Source organism: Pseudorca crassidens, chromosome 10 (assembly GCF_039906515.1).
Source record: "Pseudorca crassidens isolate mPseCra1 chromosome 10, mPseCra1.hap1, whole genome shotgun sequence".
NCBI classification, from domain to species: domain Eukaryota; kingdom Metazoa; phylum Chordata; class Mammalia; order Artiodactyla; family Delphinidae; genus Pseudorca; species Pseudorca crassidens.
Genome location: NC_090305.1, coordinates 80,205,784 through 80,226,095, shown reverse-complemented (window position 1 = coordinate 80,226,095; position 20,312 = coordinate 80,205,784). Strand labels below are relative to the sequence as shown.

Genomic DNA, 20,312 nt, shown 5'->3' with positions numbered 1-20,312 from the left:
TGCTGAATTTGGCTTTGAATCTGAGCTCTAAGATGGCTGCATGTGTCCAGGAAAGGGTTATATCTGCCACAAGCATCACCAGGGAAGAAATGGAAACAATAATAATGTTTCTCAAGTGCCCCAGGTAGGGGTCCCCATTCCCACTGAGAATGCCCTGTGATGTGTGGCTGCCGAAGGGAGAGGAGAAGAGGGGTGCCAGTTTAGAACTGATAGCTATCACTTGCATCTCATTGGAGAACCTCTGTTGTTTTGTATCATAAAACTGCAACAATTATAGGACCATCACACAACCTGAAAATTGCCTGAAAGTGTAACAGTTGACTACTGTGGCTTTGAGTGGTCCTCATTGTTTTTCAAATTAATACCTTGTCATTGTTTCAGCAGGTGTTAAGAAATGTTACTAGCGTCCCAGGGGCCAAGCATTGGCCCTTTGCTTGATAATTGTTTGCTTTGTATCAGGAAAAAAAAAAGATACAGTCCTACTGTTTCCAAACCTTCCTCATTTTCACCCTGGAAATTACACAGAAGTGTTAACTAACTTCAATTTGCAGTGCCTGACAGTCACGTCTTGTAGAGAAATGATACTTTGTGATCTAAGGTAAACCACAGTAATGAAAACTAATCTTTTTAGTTATCAGCAAACATACATACCCACTGTGGAAATTTAAGGGGTTTGTGGCAGCTCTCCTAATGACCCATATTACAGTGTTTTAATAGGTTTCTTCTGAGATAACTTTGATTGCAACAGCTCAAGCAGTGTGCATTCTTAGTTTCTTTTTTTTTTCCTTACAATAAATCGTTTTGTAACTACTGGATGAACCACCTGCTTACCTTTCCAGAAAATCTAATTTATTTAAAAAATCAAATCCTTCCCCCTCTCCATCTTTTTTGAATCATTGGACTCTAAGGCTGTACCTTGGACTCTAAGGGAAGCAAAGACCACTGGTTAATGTCTCCTGTGAGTAAACTGATAAGGAAATACTTACCACATACTCAGGTTAAACTACCCCCAAAAATATGACTTGGGTCGGAAGGGATAGAGATTTAAATACAATTTCTTGACTTGGCACTTCCTCAGTTTTTTAAAGAGGGGATCGGGGAAGGCTGTCACTTTTCTAATATTATATTAAGGACAGACAGTGGAAGGCAGTGTGTTTGAGTATTTTTCAATGGAGGTTTCAATCCAAAGAAAATCCAGAGAATGTCTCTGGGTTATCTGGTGAAGATTTATCCATCAGAGTATCTTTTCCAGAAAAAAAAATTAATAGTAGAAAAAAATAATAAACTATACAACCCTGTAATCCCAACTCCCTTCTTGCCAGGTTGGATTTCTGGAAAGAGCAGGAGGTTTGAATATCAGTTTCAGTTCCTGGACTATCAGAGCAGGCTGTGGATAGCGATACTGTATACTATGGATAGCTTCCAGCCCCAGTGGATAGCCTCAAACTCCAGCCAAAGCTCTGGGGGTGCACAGCAGGGTAAAATGCATGGGTCATCGAGAAAGGGTCACTGTCCGAGAAGTCCATTTTCATGTTCTCCTGTTTCTTTGCAGAAACCCGGGATGGACGTGGCCGATGCCTACGTGACTTTCGTCCGTCACTCTCAGGATGCCCTTCGTGATAAGGTCAATGAGGAGATGTATATAGAAAGGTTATTTGATGTAAGTAAGTGCCTTCTCCTCCTTGGAAGCCAAGGAGGAGACCCTCCAAAATGTGACAAAATAAGAGACAGGAGGATAAGTCACATTTTGAGAAAATGGATTGGTTCTGATGCAAACAAAATCCTTTCCTCCCCGTCTGCCTTAGGCTCTTATCTGTCGTGTGTCTGTTCCCCAACCCACCCTGGCGTGGCTGTGTCTCGGTCCCAATCTGTGTGATACGTGGGATGGCACAGCCTTGCGCAAACAGGCTCATCCCTGCACGAAGCTTGTGAGGCGGCAGCTTCGTCTCACTGGCAAAGACCTTCCTCGGTCATGGTTCCCCTCCTTGCAATCTGGCCCTGCTGTAGGGAGGTGTTCCCTGCCTTCCAGGAGGCTGAGGCCAGCTCCCTGTCCTGAGGGTGGTACCTCCCTGCCACCAGCTGTGGCGTGCAGCTGTGCAGTAAATGTATCGTTATCGCTTCAAAGATGCTTCTGTTTCTGGAAGACTAGAAGTCTTTAGCTAGCCCTGGGTTTTGGCAAACACGTTAGTTACTTGGTCATTTGGCGTTCTAAACCCAGGTGCCCCTCCCCCACTCCCCCTCCACCCACTTGAAAATTTGGGAGAAGAAGCAGGTGTACAAAGAGCAGGTACATCAGGCTGCCAGACCCAGATTGAACTTCCAAAAACAGATTTCTGAGGGTTAATAGTTATCAAGCAAACTTACTTCCAGTGTGACTGCATCTGCACTTCCAAAGCAAACCACTGAGGCAAAAAGAAAAAAAAAAAAGGAATCTGCTTCAGTCTCAAATCTCCTGCCTCTTTCAGGCCAAAGCAGATGGGGCTGCCTAATTTAGCCAGATATTTTGTTTCAAGTTTCCACCGAATTTGCCAGTGTAGACCCGGCCAGAGTGCATGGAAGCCGACGTACTTGTCTCTGTGTGGCTCTAATTGTACAGCCTACTTCTGTCTCGTGAAGCGTGAGCTCCTCCTGTCCAGGTTTCCATATTTTTAGTGCCAGCTCAAACATTAATGTTTTGGTCTACTATGGAATCCATGTTTCTATATTTTTTCTGTGATTGTGTTCAGCAATTTGCATCGAGTTTGTGTGTGTGTGTGTGTGTATGTGTGTGTGTGTGTGTGTGTGTGTGTGTGTGTTTGTTCCATGGCTAAGTGAGCTCATTGTTGGCACTGCTTAAGAGTCTGCAGCTCCTGACTTTTCTATGCTTTGTCTTCCAGCTCATTTGCTTTCCTCGTGTGTTGAAAAGGCTCCTGTCTTTTTTTTTTTTTCTTTTCTAATCATCCCCTCTCTGTGCTCAATATCGCTCTTTCCTCTGCATCACCTTTCTTCGAGAAAACCCTTCTTACTTTTTAATTCCCACCCGTCCTCTCTCGGATTAAAATGGAACTTATCTCTCATGTCAAATGTTTTATCACATTGTATCAAGTGGCATGAATTAGAATCAAATAATCTTCCTGTGTACATCTTCTAGCATGGCCCACATCCACTGAGAATGCCTCATACATGCATAAAGCTCACCGGCGGGTCCTCCCCCTTCTCTGCATGCGTGCCTGTATGAAAATACCGAGCCTAGAATGTCTGGGGCCCAATCACCCAGCCAATAGGCATTGAAAACAGGCAGGCAGCACCCTCAGGTCTGCAGTTTGGAGTGTGGACACTCTGCCCATCTCCGCTGAATGAAATTCCAAGCCACAAACGTTCAAGAAGCCTGTGGGTTGTTCTTTTCAATGCCTAGGTTGCCTTCTTCTTTTCTTTTTTTTCTTTGATCAGTATCTTCTGATTCTCAGTTTTGTGTGGCCCTCGTGTGCGTGTGCGTGCGTGTTCCTGTGTGAGCGTGTGTGAATAACCCCGTGCTCTCCAAAACTTTCAAACATCTAGAACTGAATTTCACATTCAATCTGCCACTTAGCCTATTGTTTCATTGACAAATAACCCACCCTTCCCTCTTGATGTTTTTTTTTTTTAATTAGAAGTACAAGGGGGGAAAAGTTTTTTTTAAGGTAGCTTTGTTGAAGGCAGCAGGGCCAATTGTCCTTTTCTGGGGCTTTTTTAAAGGGAAAGTACAACTGAATCTTTATTTAAGAGTGTAGCTTTGGCTAGCACAGATGGTAAACTGGACTTGCCCGACTGTTGAAGAACCCAGGCAAATTCAAGCCCTCTGGTCATTTATTTGAATGAATAATGAAAAAAAATCACTAAGAATTTGTTTTTCAGGATGCAAATTATGTCTAGGGTCATTCAAAAATTCACAAATATGTCAAGTCCCTTGTGGAATTACACTGACCAGCGTAAAATGGCATCAGTAACATTATAAGAATCCCCACAATTTAGTCTCTTATTGTCCCAATTCTGTTTTCCCAAGGGAGTCTTAATTACCCTTCCCTGAATATCTGATTTTAAAACTTAACCATTACAATCATTTGCTGCACATCACTCCCATCCCTATAGAAAAAATTTTTCAGTAGCCTATTTAGAGATAACGAATTGAATTTCTTTGCCACTTACTTCCTTACTTCCCAAATAACCTGCTCCCCTAATTTACAGAATATTGGTGCTAGGCAACCTAGCTGATGTCGTGCAAAAAAAGTTCTTGAATCTGTCATGGATTTAAAACATTTGTCATTCGAAAAAACCCAGAGCTTCTCAAAAAGCTTCATTACCATGCAGCCCCAGTAATTTAATTCAGTACTTACTGTTTTTCTATAGTCTAGCAGCAAAACATCAGATTACCAACATGTTTGATTATTTTCGGCTTCTGTTTCCTCAAGCAGGGTGTTTATTTCTTTACATCTATGCTCTGGAAGGCAGTCGTGTCCACCGAGCTAAATAAGGGAATCAGAATATTAAGGCAAAAGGGTGTCTGTGAAACCTCCCACCCTACATTTCTTGCTACAGTGAACTTATCCTTTCAACTTCCTTCCTAATGATAGTGGTCCTGGGGCGGGTTTCTAAACAATTGGCAGAAAGCTACTGAGAAAAACTTGTTGATCTGAGAGGTTTCTCTTCCAAATTGTTGCATTTTGATAAATGGCAAAAATGAATAATAGAAAATTAGCATTTTGAATGAGGAAAAATATATATCTCTCAGATTGTTTGCTGTTTGGAGGTTGTTGATTTTGACTCTTGTGTCATTCTCTGGTTTTTAGTTCCTGCTGGCATCTGTCATTCAGAGGCATGTTCTCAGAGCTCCTGTTGTGTTTTCGACTGTGCTTCAAAGTCTCAGTTTGATTTACCTGAGAAGTCCTTTAAGTTCTTGCTATTCGGGATTATTCCCATTTTTTGGCCAGAGTGTACCTTGTGGAAAAGGCTGGATGGCATTAGTGTGTGTCTGTATCTGAGAATATTTGGAGTAATAGCTGGTCATTTAATGAGTACGTCTTCCGTTTTAACCAGGCCCCTATCTCAGTTTTCTCTCTCTCTCTGTCTGAGCTGGTTTTTTCTTTGCCTCGTCATTGTACTTCTGGCTGCAATTGGGTGCTTGTGGGAGATTATCGGCATAGCATTTGGGGCTCTATATTTAATGTTCTGCATTTTTATCTATTTTATTATGTAACTTAAGAGCAACTTTCCAAATTCATCTTCACCAAATTTTTTTAAACAAGCATTTTCTAGGTTGATTGTAGAAATACAGTCAGACATAACGTTGTCTCACCAGGTCTTTTTAATGCAGTGTAAGTTTCCCTGTTTATTAATAATTGATTTACGTAGTCCTCCTATAAAAAGCTAGCAACCTCTTTAGTCACGCACCTCAGAAAAAAGCTAATCAGTCCAAAATTAAGTGCTGATGGGAAAAGAATCCTCAAACTGTTTCTCTTGGTATTTCAGATATGCAGCTGTACATTTTTCCATCTGCATTTCTGTAATTTTTTTCCTAAAAAATGGCAAGCCATTGTAAACTGGTTTCAGTTGCTACAGAGATAACAGTTTATAATATTTGAAACAAAAGATTCAGAGGTTTAGAGCAAGAGAATATGCCGAGACGTACACTAACAAGGAATCTAAATTATATTAAAGGTGCCGAATTCTTAAAAGAGAATCCGATTGCTGTCGGACTCAAGTGAGAGCTTGGCCTCTTTGAAAATTATTGCTGACTTTTAAAGAAAATATAAAACATGGAGATGAATAATGTCCATATTCCTAAAGCAGCAGCTGAAAAGGAAAGCACGGCCCAAGAAATAACTCGAAGACAGTGATTTAAAGCTTGAGTGTCCATAAATCATGCAGATAGCTTCTCCCCCTTTCTCTGGTGATTAATTCACTGTCTTCCCTGAAACAAAAACACGCTTTTTGAAATTAGAGATCAGATCATCAGGAGAAGCACCTAAGATTTCAAGGTCTAAACAAAAATTAATTTATTTCCTTTCCTCCTTGTACTTCTTGAAGACAGAGACTGAGAAGAAAATCAGGATTAAAAGAGATGTGCTTAGGGTGAATTCATCTGCTTAAACCTCACAGGCTCGGCGATGAGTGATTAAAAAGCCATCTCGAACTTGGATGGCATCCACATTGGGGGTAATGCTGCGTCCGCACTGGCTTTCTTCAGGCCCCCGTGTTACCGTGAACCAGGCCCAGGGAACATTTGACTGGAGATGATACGTGGATTATATAGGTCAATTATACACTTAATCTGCCTTCTGGAGGATTAAGTATTTGCAGATTGCCTCTGCATTTGGCTTCTCCGTGGCAGTTATCAGATCAGGAAAGGACCCCTCACCAAACTGCCTCGTAAGCGCTTAATCAGGCAGCGCGGTCAGGTTCGGATGGGGCTGCTGCTCCGTATTCTTTGCCTTGCACAGATTCTAATTTGCTGTTCCATTATCAAATCGTGTATTTGTCCACTTTACGTGTCAGCACAGTAATTGAGTGTGAATATGTCCCTTTAAAGGGGTAATTTGAAAAATGAAACCTCTGCCTATTAAAATATATTTGCTGTATTTATATAAGACGCCACAGATAACCTGATCATTCATAACCTGATTAAATTACAAAAGCACTACCCATGTGAACGTGTATCGATCAAGGTAGGAGCCATCCTGCTCAAGGAAGTAAGTACAGAAGAACAGGCAACAAGGAAAGCATTATGTTATTAGGTGATATCTGTAAGGTGTATGGCCAACTGTCCAGCTGAGGGAAATTACTTCCCAAAGTACAAAAATGGGGAGAAGTCCGCAAGATTCACCGATATAACAGGTTGTGGTTCTAAGGGCTGATTAAAGAAAGTCACGGCATATGGCATTCAAGACACTGAGACGGTCTCCTCTATAAGCAAGAAGCAGGTGTGGTTGCCCCTTCATGGGAGCTCTTGTGTAGTGAGCCTGGGCCTTGCTTCTGGAGCCTTCAGACTTCACCCTTGATCCTTACAAGCCGGGTGACCTTGGACAAGGTATTTAATCTCTCAGAGCTTCAGCTGATTCATCTACATAACAGAGATGATAATAAGCAGAACCTTCTCGTGGAGTCCTTATGAGGGTGAAGCACCGTGTGCTCCTGCCAGCATCGCACTATGGAAGCATTTGGTAAGTGTCCTCCGCCGTGGCCACCACCATCATCGCATCATCATCATCATCATCATCGCCGTCACTGAAATGGAAAGGCTTTTCCCAGGCATCTTTTTTTCTTGTTAAACAAAACCCCATCTCCATGCTAAGGGGCTGTAAGAATCTCGCTGTCACTTTCAGGCATTAACTCCAAGCTTGCTTAGAATTACATGACGTACAGCAGCCTAGTACCGGTTTGCTTTTGGCAAAACGTAGTTCTGAAACAAGCAAAAGAGTGATGGTTAGGGCTGGGGCTTTGAAGTAAGCCAGACAGGAGAAGGGATCCTGGTTTTGCCACTTCTGAGCTGTTTAACTTCGGGTGAATTAGTTAACCTCTCTGAGCCTCAATTTCCTCAGCTGTAAAGAAACTTACTTCTTACAGTTGTTGTGAGGACTAAATAACACAGTGGATATAGACTGGCATAGTTAAAAATTCGACAAGTCTTTTATCATCATCATCATCATTATCATTGTCTCGTAGAAGTATTTGTTCCTTACAGTGACGTTGAAATGACCTAGCTCTACCCCCTAAACAAAACCACAGTGCATCGGCAAATAAGTCAGAATTGACCTTCTGAACTTGAGGAGTTGGGGAGGGGAGGGGAGGATGATTAATGCCTTTTATTATTACAGATGTAATAAATTTACATTGTAGACATTTAGAAAATACAGCTAAGCAAAAATAAGAAAATATTACATGCCCAGCAGGCATAGATTATTCCTTGAGTGTTTATCCTTTGAATCTTTTTCTATGTGCTTACATACTTGATGTATTTTTAACCAAAATAAGTGAGCAAAAATTGCTGTTTTTAAGTTAATGGTCTTGATTTTCCCTGCGAATAAGTGTTTGACTAATACACTGTCCGTTTTCAAAGCTGCCCACTCATCCCCACAGTATCCTTTATAGTTGGTTTTTGTAACCCAGGCTCCGATGCAGGGCCACGCGTCGTATCTGGTTGTGATGCGCTTTCAATTTCTTTTTACCAGCACTGGCTTTTTTCATGATCCTGACTTAAAGGGACCACCGTGCCAATTGTTCCACAGACTGGAGGAGTTTATTACTATCTAAACATAGAACTGATTTCAGGAGAAAAAAAAATATCTAGCTGAATTCAACCAAGTAGCTCTTTTGGACATAATTAGTAACTCAGCATAATTCAACCAGGGTTTTTTTAAGCTGTTCTCTGTATGTAAGGAAAAGTTCTGAAGCTAGTTATTTTTTTTAAAAAAACAAAAAAACAAAAAAACCTAAACAGCAAGAAATCCACAGAGGTCAGGGAACAAGTTGGCCATATGAAGAGCCACAGGGATTTTATTTCATGTACTAAGGCACAGGTGTCTGAGCTGGATGGGTCAGTCTGAGGTCCTGGTCCAGTGTTTCTTGTCTCACTGCCACTGCTTTGGTGAAATCTTGATGAGGAACTTTCACTCCCACCTGAGATCATTAGGAAGGTTTCTTTGCTAATTCTGCTAGGATTTTCCCTGAGGTTATCAATCTGAAATTAAGCCCTTCAGATCAGTCTGAAGCTGAGCTTTCAATACTCTTCAGATCAAACTTTAATTGAACTATGACCTTGACTCTATCCTCCTCAATTATGAGGCTAGAGAGCCTTTTCTCTGGGCTACTAGGATAGCCTTCAGAATCTGTGCGATTATATATACTAGAACAGGAAAACAAATCCGAAATGGACCAGGAAAGACAGGAAAGGAGAGACAGTTGACTTTTTTCCACCTAATTCTGAATCTCAAAGTAAATTCTGGCGGTTAAGCCATGTCCTGGGCCATGTGTCGTTCCCCAAGAGTGTCATTTCTCAAGAAGAATATGGAAACTGGACAGAGTCAGAGGGAAATGAGACGTGAAAAGCCTGTCCTCACCTTGATTTGTAACATTATAAGGAATATAATACACACACACACACGCACACACATACGCACCCACACACATCATTAGGGTTTGGGTTCTTGCACGTGAACCTCAGACTCAGGACCTTTCCAAGCTGGAATTATAAAACAATCCAAGTTCACCTTCGTGACTTTTATCCTCCAGTGCCCCTTAAAGACCCAGTGCCTTCATGATTTCCCTACTTCCCATCACCTAAATCTGTTTTTAGCAGATGTGCTGTTTCCTCCCCTATTAAGGTAAAGAAAACTTAGTGCTGGCCTTGTTGGGGTATTTGCAATTTTAACAAAATATTAAGCTAAAAGAATGAGGCGCTAATAATGGAAGTTTTTGATCTCTGACATGACAGAGATCAAAGTAAAGCAAGCTCTACTAGGATGGGAGGGGATGGAAAGAGGAGTGTTTCGGTGCCTCTGATGCCCTATTGCAATGACTCTCATATTCACATATGCATCCTCTTGCCCGTGACCTTCACACTAACAAGTAAATGATAACAATGCCTTCTTTTTCTTTTGGAGTCTTAGGTATAGAAACACATTTCTATTCCACATGGACAGGCTTTTCTTCATGCTTGGGCAATTTGAGTTTTCAGCAGTCGTTCATGCAGAAAAGATAAGGGGGCATTAATAGATTTGGATGACTTGGATTAATTGTATCAAACGGGTTGTTACCATCCAAAAGGAAGTGTTTATTTTTTTTTAGTGTCGTTGTTACAGGTTTATATTTCAGGGCCATGTCTTCAAGTAGTTCTTTCTAACCTAGATGCTGCTTCCAAAGCCATTCACAGAAGTAGGCCTCGTTTACTTTCAGGCAAACCTGACATAAAACAAGTCTTGAATTTTCTCTGGAGCTTGTGTGCAACAAAGAGTTTTGCTAAGTGTCTTTATCAGAACAGCTTTCTGTGTTCCACGAGACATTTGGTGAATACAGTTAATTTGTTTTCTTTTCCAGTGGAGAATGTTCCAATAATCATTCTAAGAAGCCAGGCTGATTGCTCTGTTACATTAAGGTCACAGCATGCTTGCTAACATGACCCACACAATACTTTTGTGTCTTCGAAAAGGTTTGTTTTTTTTTTCTTATGGCAGACTTATGGCATGGAAGCAGTAAGTGACAGACTCTTACACACACACACACACACGTGCATGCATGCACACACACACATGCACACACACAGTAGCCAAGGCACATTTTGTGGAACGAATATTATCACATTGCGTAGCAAGATACGAGATATACTAAATCCTCAAATACTTCCCATTATTTAACCAAGTAACTGTTTCCCTCCTTGCCAGGCTCTGTAGAGGCTACTGTCAAAAGATTTCACTGTCTCTTCATGTCTAACATCATAATCGCTTGCCCTAAAATTTTTTAATGAATGAACTTAAAATATCATCTAGGTTCTTATTATGCAAAATGTGGTCCGTGGGCCCGCAGCATCAGTCTCCACTGGGGGTACAGAATCTCGGCCCTAACCCCAGCCAAATGGATCTGAGTCTACATCTTAACAAGGGCCTCTGCTGATTCAAAGGCACAGTAAGGTTTGAGAAGGACTGGGTAAGATCAGTGACTCTCTTCTATGCCTGTGACCCACCGTAAGAAGCACATTTTACATTGCAACCCAGTATGTATGTATACGCACACACACGCGCGCGCGCACATGCATACACACATACACACATACGCGCACACACATACGCACGCACACACACACACACCAGAAGTTCATAAAACAATATTTACTCTCTATGTGATGCAGTCTGATATTTTCTATTCCATCTTTCAAAAATCTTGGTAGTAACCAATGCGATGGTTTCATCACACATTGTATGATGTGTAGGTTGTTGTAGGTCCCAACCCTCAGAGAGCAAAATTTCTCACCCTCGCCACTACTGACATTTCAAGCCAGATAATTCTTGGTTGCGGGGTACTAGCCTGTGTATTGAAAGACGTTGAGCGGCATCCCTGGCTTCTACCCACTAGACGCCAGGAGCAGCCCCTTTTCTCAGCTTTAATGACCAAAAATGTCTCCAGACATTCCCTGATGTCCCCTGGGAGGGGGAGGGGGGACCGAAATCACTCCTGCTTGAGCACCGCTGCTCTGGATGAACCAGGAAAGAGGTCTACAAGGGAGTGCTACCTCTCTGCGTGTCACATGTCCCTCTGCCACCACCATCACACACACCTGATGAGTATGTGTAGCATCAACAACAACAAAGTGACCACTTATCCACCTGGGAGTTGGCTTGGGAGCTGTGCCGGTCTTGGAAGTAGATTATGTTTGGGGGGCTTCATGCAATGATAGGACAAGCTTGTGAGACATCCAGGACCCTTTACCCCTCTCACCGAGGAGTCCCGCTCCGAGCCATGGGAAGGAGCCCTGCGTTAGATCAGCAGGACGGATTCCCAGTTTGGCCTCCCTCAATTGCTTTGCTTTTTATGATTCCATCAGGATCTCGGTTAAAAAAAAAAAAAATCGCTTCTACCAGGTGGCTACAAGTTATTTTTGTGCATCCAAAAACCTGAAAAGAAGGCTCAAGTTGAATACTTCATTCATTCCAAATTCCCAATTCAGAAGAGAACAGTTAACAACCTCCTGTTGTGTTAAACTCCTGCCGAGTTGACTAAAAATCCAGTTAATGGAGTCTAGCGATTTGCCAGCGGTACGAATATTCCTGTGTCAGGAACCTTATAATGATATAATGCTCCCTGCCACATTGAGCTGCCTTGACTGCCTTCGGCAGAATTTTTCACTCTAACCATCCCTGGACTAACAGCCATTATGCCAACAAACCTCCGGGTCTTGCCCAGGATGGGATTATTATTAATTACCAGATCTTCATGCCAACCAGGATATAAGAGCCCCTCTCATTTTGTGTAAAAAAATTTTTTTTTGAAAAGAACAAGTAATATGTAAAGTAAGCAAAGTTAAATTCATGAGTTTTCTCGTGCAATTCTCTGTCACTTTTTTCTCTTTCCGTTTGTCTTTTTTTTTTAATTTTAAGTTTTTTCTACAATTTTAAAGGTTACTTTCCATTTACAGTTATTACAAAATATTGGCTCTATTCCCCATGTTGCACAATACATCCTTGAGCTTACCTTACACCCTTTTTCAGGAAGAGAACCATCACTTCCTTTTGGTCAGAAAATTCATTATCTGGCCTAGGGAGCCATCCTGTTAAAGAGAAAAGACCCAGCTGTTAGGTGCCCACTAGTTGAGGGAGTACTAGTCCAGTGTTTTTGACCCAGAGGTGATTTTGCCCCCCAGAGGACATTCAGCAATGCCTGGAGACGTTTTTGGTTGTCACAAATGGAAAGGTGCTCTTAACATCTAGTGAGTAGAGGCCAGGGATGCTGCTAAACATCTGTGGATGCACGGGACAGCCCTCACAGCAAAGAATTATCCAGCTCAAAATGTCAATAGTTTAAAAATCCTTTGGCTTTAATGATATGGGTAATTTGAGTTTAAATATTGGTATCCATCATGGGCATTATCTGTGGATCATTTTCTCACCAAGGGATTCCAATTCCTTTCTTTAAGAATACTCCACTTGGGAGATTTATCAGGAACTAGTCTCCAAAATCCTTTTGACAAGCTTCATCCAAAGACATCTTCTTAGGGTCTAAAAAATAAAAACTGAAGAATCATTAACACCTACGTTTCTCAGCTTGAACTTAACACTCATCCGTGCATAGTTCCCATGAAACTTCAGTACTTCAATAAAAACTCCGATCTTGTCAGTTAAATGTATCACCACAGCTTCCTTCTACTCGAAAGTGCCTTTTCGAGTTTTAAGGAACTGGCTGTTTTACATCAAGCAGACATTAAGAGTGTAAGCTTTGTCGTATGACAGTCCCAAGGTCAGTTTCTGGGTCTGCCACTTACTGGCGGTATGACTTTGGGTTATTTACTTAATCTTATCAAGCCTTGATTTCCCCCTCTGTAAAAATGGGGATAAAAACAGTACCGAGAGGCTTCACTGGTGGCGCAGTGGTTGAGAGTCCGCCTGCCTATGCAGGGGACACGGGTTCGTGCCCCGGTCCGGGAAGATCCCACATGCCGTGGAGCGGCTGTGCCCGTGAGCCATGGCCGCTGAGCCTGTGCGTCCGGAACCTGTGCTCTGCAACGGGAGAGAGGCCACAACAGTGAGAGGCCCATGTACCGCAAAAAAAAAAAAACAAAAAAACAAAAAAAAAACAGTACCGAGTTCTTTGGATTAGGAAAACTAAATGAGGCAATGAATAAACCATAACGATGCTCGGAGCACATAAATTACCGCACAAATGTCCGTTCTTGCCGTCATCTTCATCAGTAGTGGTAGTAACGTGAAAACCAACGCACATCCTTGCCTAACGCTAAGGCAGGCTTTGCACAGAGAGAGGAAAAGTAGTGATACATTCCATGCCAACGGGAATTTGAAAAGCCGGAGATGAAATGGTCAGAGAATATAATAGCAAGTAACAAAGAGCCCAGGTGTGCTACAGGATCCCTAAAGAAAATCTTTTTTTTTTTTAATTTTTATTGAAGTATAGTTGATTTACAAGGTTGTATTAGTTTCTGGTGTACAGCAAAGTGATTCATTTATACAGAGAGAATTTTCAGATTCTTTTCCATTATAGTTTATTACAAGATACTGAATATAGTTCCCTGTGCTATACAGTAGGACCTTGTTGTTTGTTTTATGCATAGTAGTGTGTATCTGCTAATCCCAAACTCCTAATTTATACCTCCCCCACTCCCATTCCCCTTTGGTAACCATAAGTTTGTTTTCTGTGTATGTGAGTCTGTCTCTGTTTTGTAAATAAGTCCATTTGTATCCTATTTTAGATCCCACACGTAAGTGATATCATCTGATATTTGTCTTTGTCTGACTTACTGCACTTAGTATGAGAAACTCTAGGTCCATCCGTGTTACTGCAAATGGCATTATTTCATTCTTTTTTATGGCTGAGTAATATTCCATTGTGTATATATACCACATCTTCTTTATCCATTCATCTGTCGATGGACTCTTAGGTTGCTTCCATGTCTTGGCTATTCTAAATAGTGCTGCTGTGAACATTGGGGTGCATGTATCTTTTCGAATTAGAGTTTTCTCTGGGTATGTTCCCAGGAGTGGGATTGCTGGATCATATGGTAGCTCTATTTTTAGTTTTTTAAGGAACCTCCATACTATTTTCCACAGTGGCTGCACCAATTGACATTCCCACCAACAGTGTAGGAGGGTTCCCTTAAGAAAATCTGCTTTAAGACAGAACACTGGGATGGGGCCCCAGAGATAGTGCCCCAGAGGAGGCAGCCTGGGGCAGACATCTAGGATTTGGGGAAGAGAAAGAGACAGGATTCTATGTTTAGGTACTCTGCAGGGAGACATTATCGCTTCCTCCGGGAGCGTCCCTCACTCACCAACACTGTAGCTTCATCAGCCTCGGCAGGACTGTGCTTTGTAGAGGTCCTTTCAGAACTTAAACAGGTGATGGCTTCACCCAGGTTATCATGATTCCAATCGACACACCTGGACATTTGCTTTGTCGGCATTTATCTGCTCTGTAATCTTAAGGGCTAAATTCTTTCTATATTAGCAGGTATTGTTTTGTCTTTTCATATGTGCTGCTTTTTTTTTTTAAGAGGGTTACTTTTTTAATATATAAATTTACTTATTTATTTATTTATTTTTGGCTCCGTTGGGTCTTTGTCGCTGCGCATGGGCTTTCTGTAGTTGCGTCAAGTGGCGGCTACTCTTCATTGCGATGTGCGGGCTTCTCATTGCGGTTCTTCTCATTGCGGTGGCTTCTCGTCTTGCAGATCATGGGGCTCTAGGCGCGCAGGCTTCAGTAGGTGTGGCACGCGGGCTCAGTAGATGTGGCTCACGGGCTCTAGAGCGCAGGCTCAGTAGTTGTGGCGCACAGGCTTAGTTGCTCTGCGGCATGTGGGATCTTCCCAGACCAGGGCTTGAACCTGTGTCCCCTGCATTGGCAGGCGGATTCTTAACCACTGCGCTACCAGGGAAGTCCCTAATATGTGCTTCTTAACCAGGGGTGTACATCAGAATTACTTATGTATTTTTGTAATCCATAGTTTACTCATACTTTTTTAGTTTCACCTAATGTCCTTTATCTGTTCCGGATCCTATTGATAATATCTCATTATATTTAGTTGTGTGTCACATTAGGCTCCTCTTTGATAACGTTGTAGATTTTGAAGAATCTTGCTCAGATATATTGTAGGCTACCCCTCTGTTAATTATCTGATGTTTTTTGTCATAATTAGATGAAGCTTTGGGATTTATATGTATTTTTTATTTTAAAAATGTATCCATCCCAGCTGTATGCCACAGATTCTGAGTCAGTGGATCTAAGATAGAGCTCAGGCATCTGTTTTTTTAAACAAGTCCAAGGGTTTAATCTGATCAAGAGTCACTGATTTAGAGCAGTGTTTCTCCACGATGGATGATTTTGTCCACCCAGAGTTTGTCTGGAAGTGGTCTGGAGGCGTGTTTGACAGTCACAACTCAGGGGCTACTGGGGAGGGATGCTACCAACATCAAATGAGCAGATGGTAAACATGGCACTGCCCAGGACAGCCTCCCATGACAAAGAATTATCTGGCCCCCAATTCCAACGATTGCAAAGGTGATAAATCCTGATTTCGTCGATAAAAGATACCGAAAGACATTTTTAGTTCTACTGTTTCTATTAATTCCTTCTTTGTGTCCAACAAAACAACTTTATAACCTTTTTATTTTTATATCTATAGCAACCATATCAAAAGATAGAAGAAGGTACTATTATTTCCATCTTTTAAGACAGGAACCTAAGGTCCAGAAAGAGCTTGCCCAGGACCCCAAGGTCCCAGGGACACCATCTCTTGAAACTGGCTTTTCCATCCCCCGCTCTGTGAGAAAAGTGATAGTATCCATCTGATCGCCGTTGCATCCCCCCCTCCGTATTCTAGCATATGTGAACCCTCAGTAACTGTGTGTTAAATAAGTATTGATGAATCCCTAGCCTATGTTGTGCACCTTGTTGAGGATATTTTCTATTTCAAATTCTAAGTCAAAAATAGTAATTAAATCCTTTAAGTGTCTCACTATGGATTTTTGCAATTGTCACCTGATTTTTTGTGGAAGCCTTGAATCTATAGTGTTCTGGTTAATTTTTTTTTTTTTTTGCGGTACGCGGGCCTCTCACTGTTGTGGCCTCTCCCGTTGCGGAGCACAGGCTCCGGACGCGTAGGCTCAGCGGCCATGGCTCACGGGCCCAGCCGCTCCGTGGCATGTGGGATCTTCCCGGACCGGGGCACGAACCCGCGTCCCCTGCATCGGCAGGTGGACTCTCAACCACTGTGCCACCAGGGAAACCCCCGTTCTGGTTAATTTAATGAGGAATGAATTGTTTTGGCCCATTTGGTTTTTTGGTTAATTTGAAAATTTATTGGAAAACCTTTTCTCTTTCAACCCCTACTTTTGAAACACTTTCTAAAATGTCTTAGTGCTGTTTTCCGCCTTACTGAGCATTTGAAACAGAATCTAATTCTCTACGTCAAGATCTTTCAGGATTCTGGCTTTACCCTACTTAACCCCAAGTGACACTCTCCAGTCATGAAGACGTAAAAAGAGTGACTTATCCAGTATTGCCCTACTAATGACTTCCCCGGCTCCAAATACAGTGATCCTTCTATCATACCCCATGAGGAAGATGGGCTGAAATGTTTATTAGCCAGAAACACATTCTAAAAGCTGCTCTTTTAATTCAATCCCAAAGAGGACTTTTGGAGGGAGGGAAAAGGACAGCTTTCTCGTAAAAGACAAATGCAAACCAGGAGAAAGAATCCCATGAATTGAGGGGTTTAATAAATGGCTGTTTAATAATTACGATAAAATTTCTTTAGACTTCTTTTATGTATATTTTCTGACGGTACATTAGCAATAACCACATCATCTTGTTAAAGGCGTTATTTCTTTTAAGTCTTCTTAGCAGCTCTAGGAGGTGGGTACCTAATGATCACCATTTTATAGCTCTTGAGGCTGATGAGAGCCAATATTTATCGGGTACCATCTGTGTACCAGGTACTGTTCTAGGCACTTAAATGTAATCATTCATGTACCTCTCATAACTTCCTTGTGAGATAGGTTTTTACAGATAAAGCAGTTGAGTCACTGAGAGGTAAATTGACTTCACTAAATTCTGAAGGCTGGGAAGTAATCAATCCTAGATCAAACTCCTACCTTTCTGTTGCAGAGTAGACACCTAACCATAATGTCTTTCCAGAAATCCTACACTCTTCGAATATGTGCCCCCATCCCCCACTCCAGTGAGTCCTCTGCATCCCACGTTCATCTACCGGGGATGTTACTGTAGCGATGTCACTGTTTCGTGCTTGGTACCACAGCAGTACTCAAGACAGAAATTTCGATTGTGACCCCCTGGTAGAAAGTGGCTTATTAGTCATGGCTTGTCCACTAACAATGATGGGAGTCCCATAGCTATTCAGGCAGACCCCTTAAGGAAAACTCAACCCTGCCTCTCCTGAATGGGAGGACTTTGTCACCAGGCTCGAGTTCCACCGACACCAGCAGATCCTAGACCTAAAAGTGGGAGATCCCAGGAAGCGCTGCTATACCCACTTCAGGGTGAAACCCCATCCTCAGAGGAGAGGGACCACAACACAGTGGGGAAGGTTGCATACCATATGTGCTGCAAAAAACACTTCTGCCTAGGCCCAACTAAGGGGTGGGTTTCAGCTTTCAGTCTATATATCCCTCTGTGTTCTGTCTAAGATCTCTTATCCCATAAGAATAAAGTTTTGTGGTTTTTTTAGGGTGGGGGAACGATGGTAACACAATACCATTTCATCGCAGACAGTTGATAAATGGTTTAGGGTAGCAGCTTAAGTTCCTTAAGCAAATCTTGACACAGTGCTGTAATTCAACAACAATGCCCAAGATTTTCCTATGAGGCCCTGTGGACTCTTTTAACCTACCCACATAGCTATGTTTTCAGCGACACTGTGAAGTTTCCCAGATCAGCAATGCTTTACAGGAGGGGAACAGTAATCCAGAATTACAGAATAACATGGTTATAAAATCCATGCCTAATACAAACGTAGTTGCAACTAAATCATTACGTGGTCATTATCCAATAATGCCTAAGATGTCAGCGATGTGAATGTTTGCAATCTGGTTTCACCAAAGCCCTTCCTTGACTTATTTCCAGCCAAAGATTACAATCAACAATGTGACAGGGTGACAAAAGAGAAAAGGAAGGAAAGGAGGGAGGGAGGCAGGCAGGGAGGAAGGAAGGAAGGAAGGAAGGAAGGAAGGATGGAAGGGAGGGACGGAGGGAGGGAGGAAAGGAAGGAGTTGTGTTTTTTTTCTCTCAGCTTTAAAGAGCTTACCAGATAGATCGTCAGCTGTCAGCCAACCCTTGAAAGTAGCAAATCCTTTGGCCCCTGGAAGGTTGTCTCTATGCATTGTTTCTAAAGAGTTTGTTTATTCAAAATATGTCTGCTTTGGGCATTCAGTTTCCTAAGTGAGTGCGGGCTCACGGGTAGCAGCTGAGGTCAACACTGTACACCATTTACTGAAGCTCGCTCCTTCCTGTGGTTTCTGGAAATCACCAAGTAGTCGTGACTGCAACACAGGAGGATGTGGACGTGCTAGAATTCTTTTAAAGGCTCCCCACTTGGCTTACAGAGAATTAGAGACACGGAGGCCTGTTTGCCTCTGTTGGTGCACATTAGAAATAAATTTGGGCATTCAGCTTAAAGAACTCGCTAACGGCACAAGATGCACAAAGACATGCTATTCTGTGTTTCGTGCAGCCTTTGTGAGCCTGGCCAGGCAAGGGGGGTTATCAAAAGAAATATGTAAATAATGCAACCTGCTTTACAAAGGAAAAGAGAAGGAAATTAATCCAAAACATCCGTGGCGTAATACTATTTTCTGCCCTCAGCTTTTCTCTTTATAACTTGAGACGCACGGCCTAACAGTCCAGTGCAAACGATATCGTGCTCAAAAAAACCCCAGACCCAGGGCATCCTTCAGTCCCTAGGAAAGAACGCCGAATCAAGTCTTCAGCCTCCCGCACAATATTATTATTAAATCTAACGTGATCATAGCCAAATCTTTGGCTTGGGCACAATCCCCCATTCTCCCTCCTTTTCTTTTTTTGGGGGGGGGAAGGGGGGAAGCATTGGGAGGGCCAAGCCAATCAAAGTTAAAATAAAGTCTCTTTCTAGCAAGACTACTGTCTATAACATGTTGTTCCTTATAGAAAGTGGGATATGGTGGCATTTGCTTGATTAACTTGCTCGACAAAAGTGACAGCTGCTGTGGGTGCCTGCGGATAAGCTGCACGGCGCAGTTCCGCCTTTGTACATCTGTCAGCAAAAAGGGAAGAATAAAGAGTGAAAAGAGACAAATTGGTCCCAAAAGACACTCCATTCAACTTAGGAGGTTTGCCCCATTCAGGCACTCGCTGTGCGCCTCAAGTACTGAGAGCTTATTCAATTTCATTCACTCTTTCGAATGAACCCACAAGTGTTTAATTTCTTATTCTGTCGCCTCAAAAAAAAGGAAGGGGGGGTGGAGAAGGCGGAGGGACCTTGTGGACGGAAAGCATTAATGGCAAGGCAGAGGGATCCAGCCTGCACATATTAACTCATGGCTAATTTACGGTTTAACTCTATGTGCTCAGGTCCTAGACCCATCTGAATGCTTCAACGGGGGACCTGACTCAGCCTTCTCTCCTGGCTGGTGGATCCCAAACCATCTGTAGATGTTGAGAGTACCCAGCAGGGTCAAATGAGTATCTTCTGTAAGGACAGTGGTCTGAGGTTTATGCCCTTTCCAGAGGTGGGATGACGGGCTCCCTAGGATGAGGTTTGTGTTAGCGATCTGGCAAATGTGAGGGTTTTTTCCCACTCCCAGAAAGGTAAAAAAAAAAAAAAAAAAAAAAAAAGAGTCACACTCAGTGAGAAGTAGTGAGAGGGGAATATGGTTTCCAGAGATTAAAAATAAAGCAAAAGGAAAGGGCGCTATTGGGAAGCAGAGCGTAGCTGTACACGGTGAAAACACATGTTAACTTTTAAAACGCAGCACTTTGTCTTTCTTTTCTTCATCTCTGATCCCCCGGCATCAGAACTTGTCTTCTGATCTCCTTTATAGGGGCAGTCCCCATGCACCCCTAAATGTTTCCTCCTAGGAGTTTGAGAA

General features: G+C 42.3%; 1 protein-coding gene across 25 annotated transcripts in view; it reads left to right on the top strand.

Annotated features, from left to right (window-relative positions):
* Window positions 1-20,312, top strand: part of CADPS (calcium dependent secretion activator) — an 804,945-nt gene that overhangs the window by 763,441 nt on the left and 21,192 nt on the right. For all 25 annotated transcript variants that reach the window (XM_067755076.1, XM_067755075.1, XM_067755054.1 and 22 more), the window contains one exon: window positions 1,553-1,660. In XM_067755076.1, coding sequence (XP_067611177.1) covers window positions 1,553-1,660 — 108 coding nt within the window. The remainder of the gene's footprint in view (window positions 1-1,552; window positions 1,661-20,312) is intronic.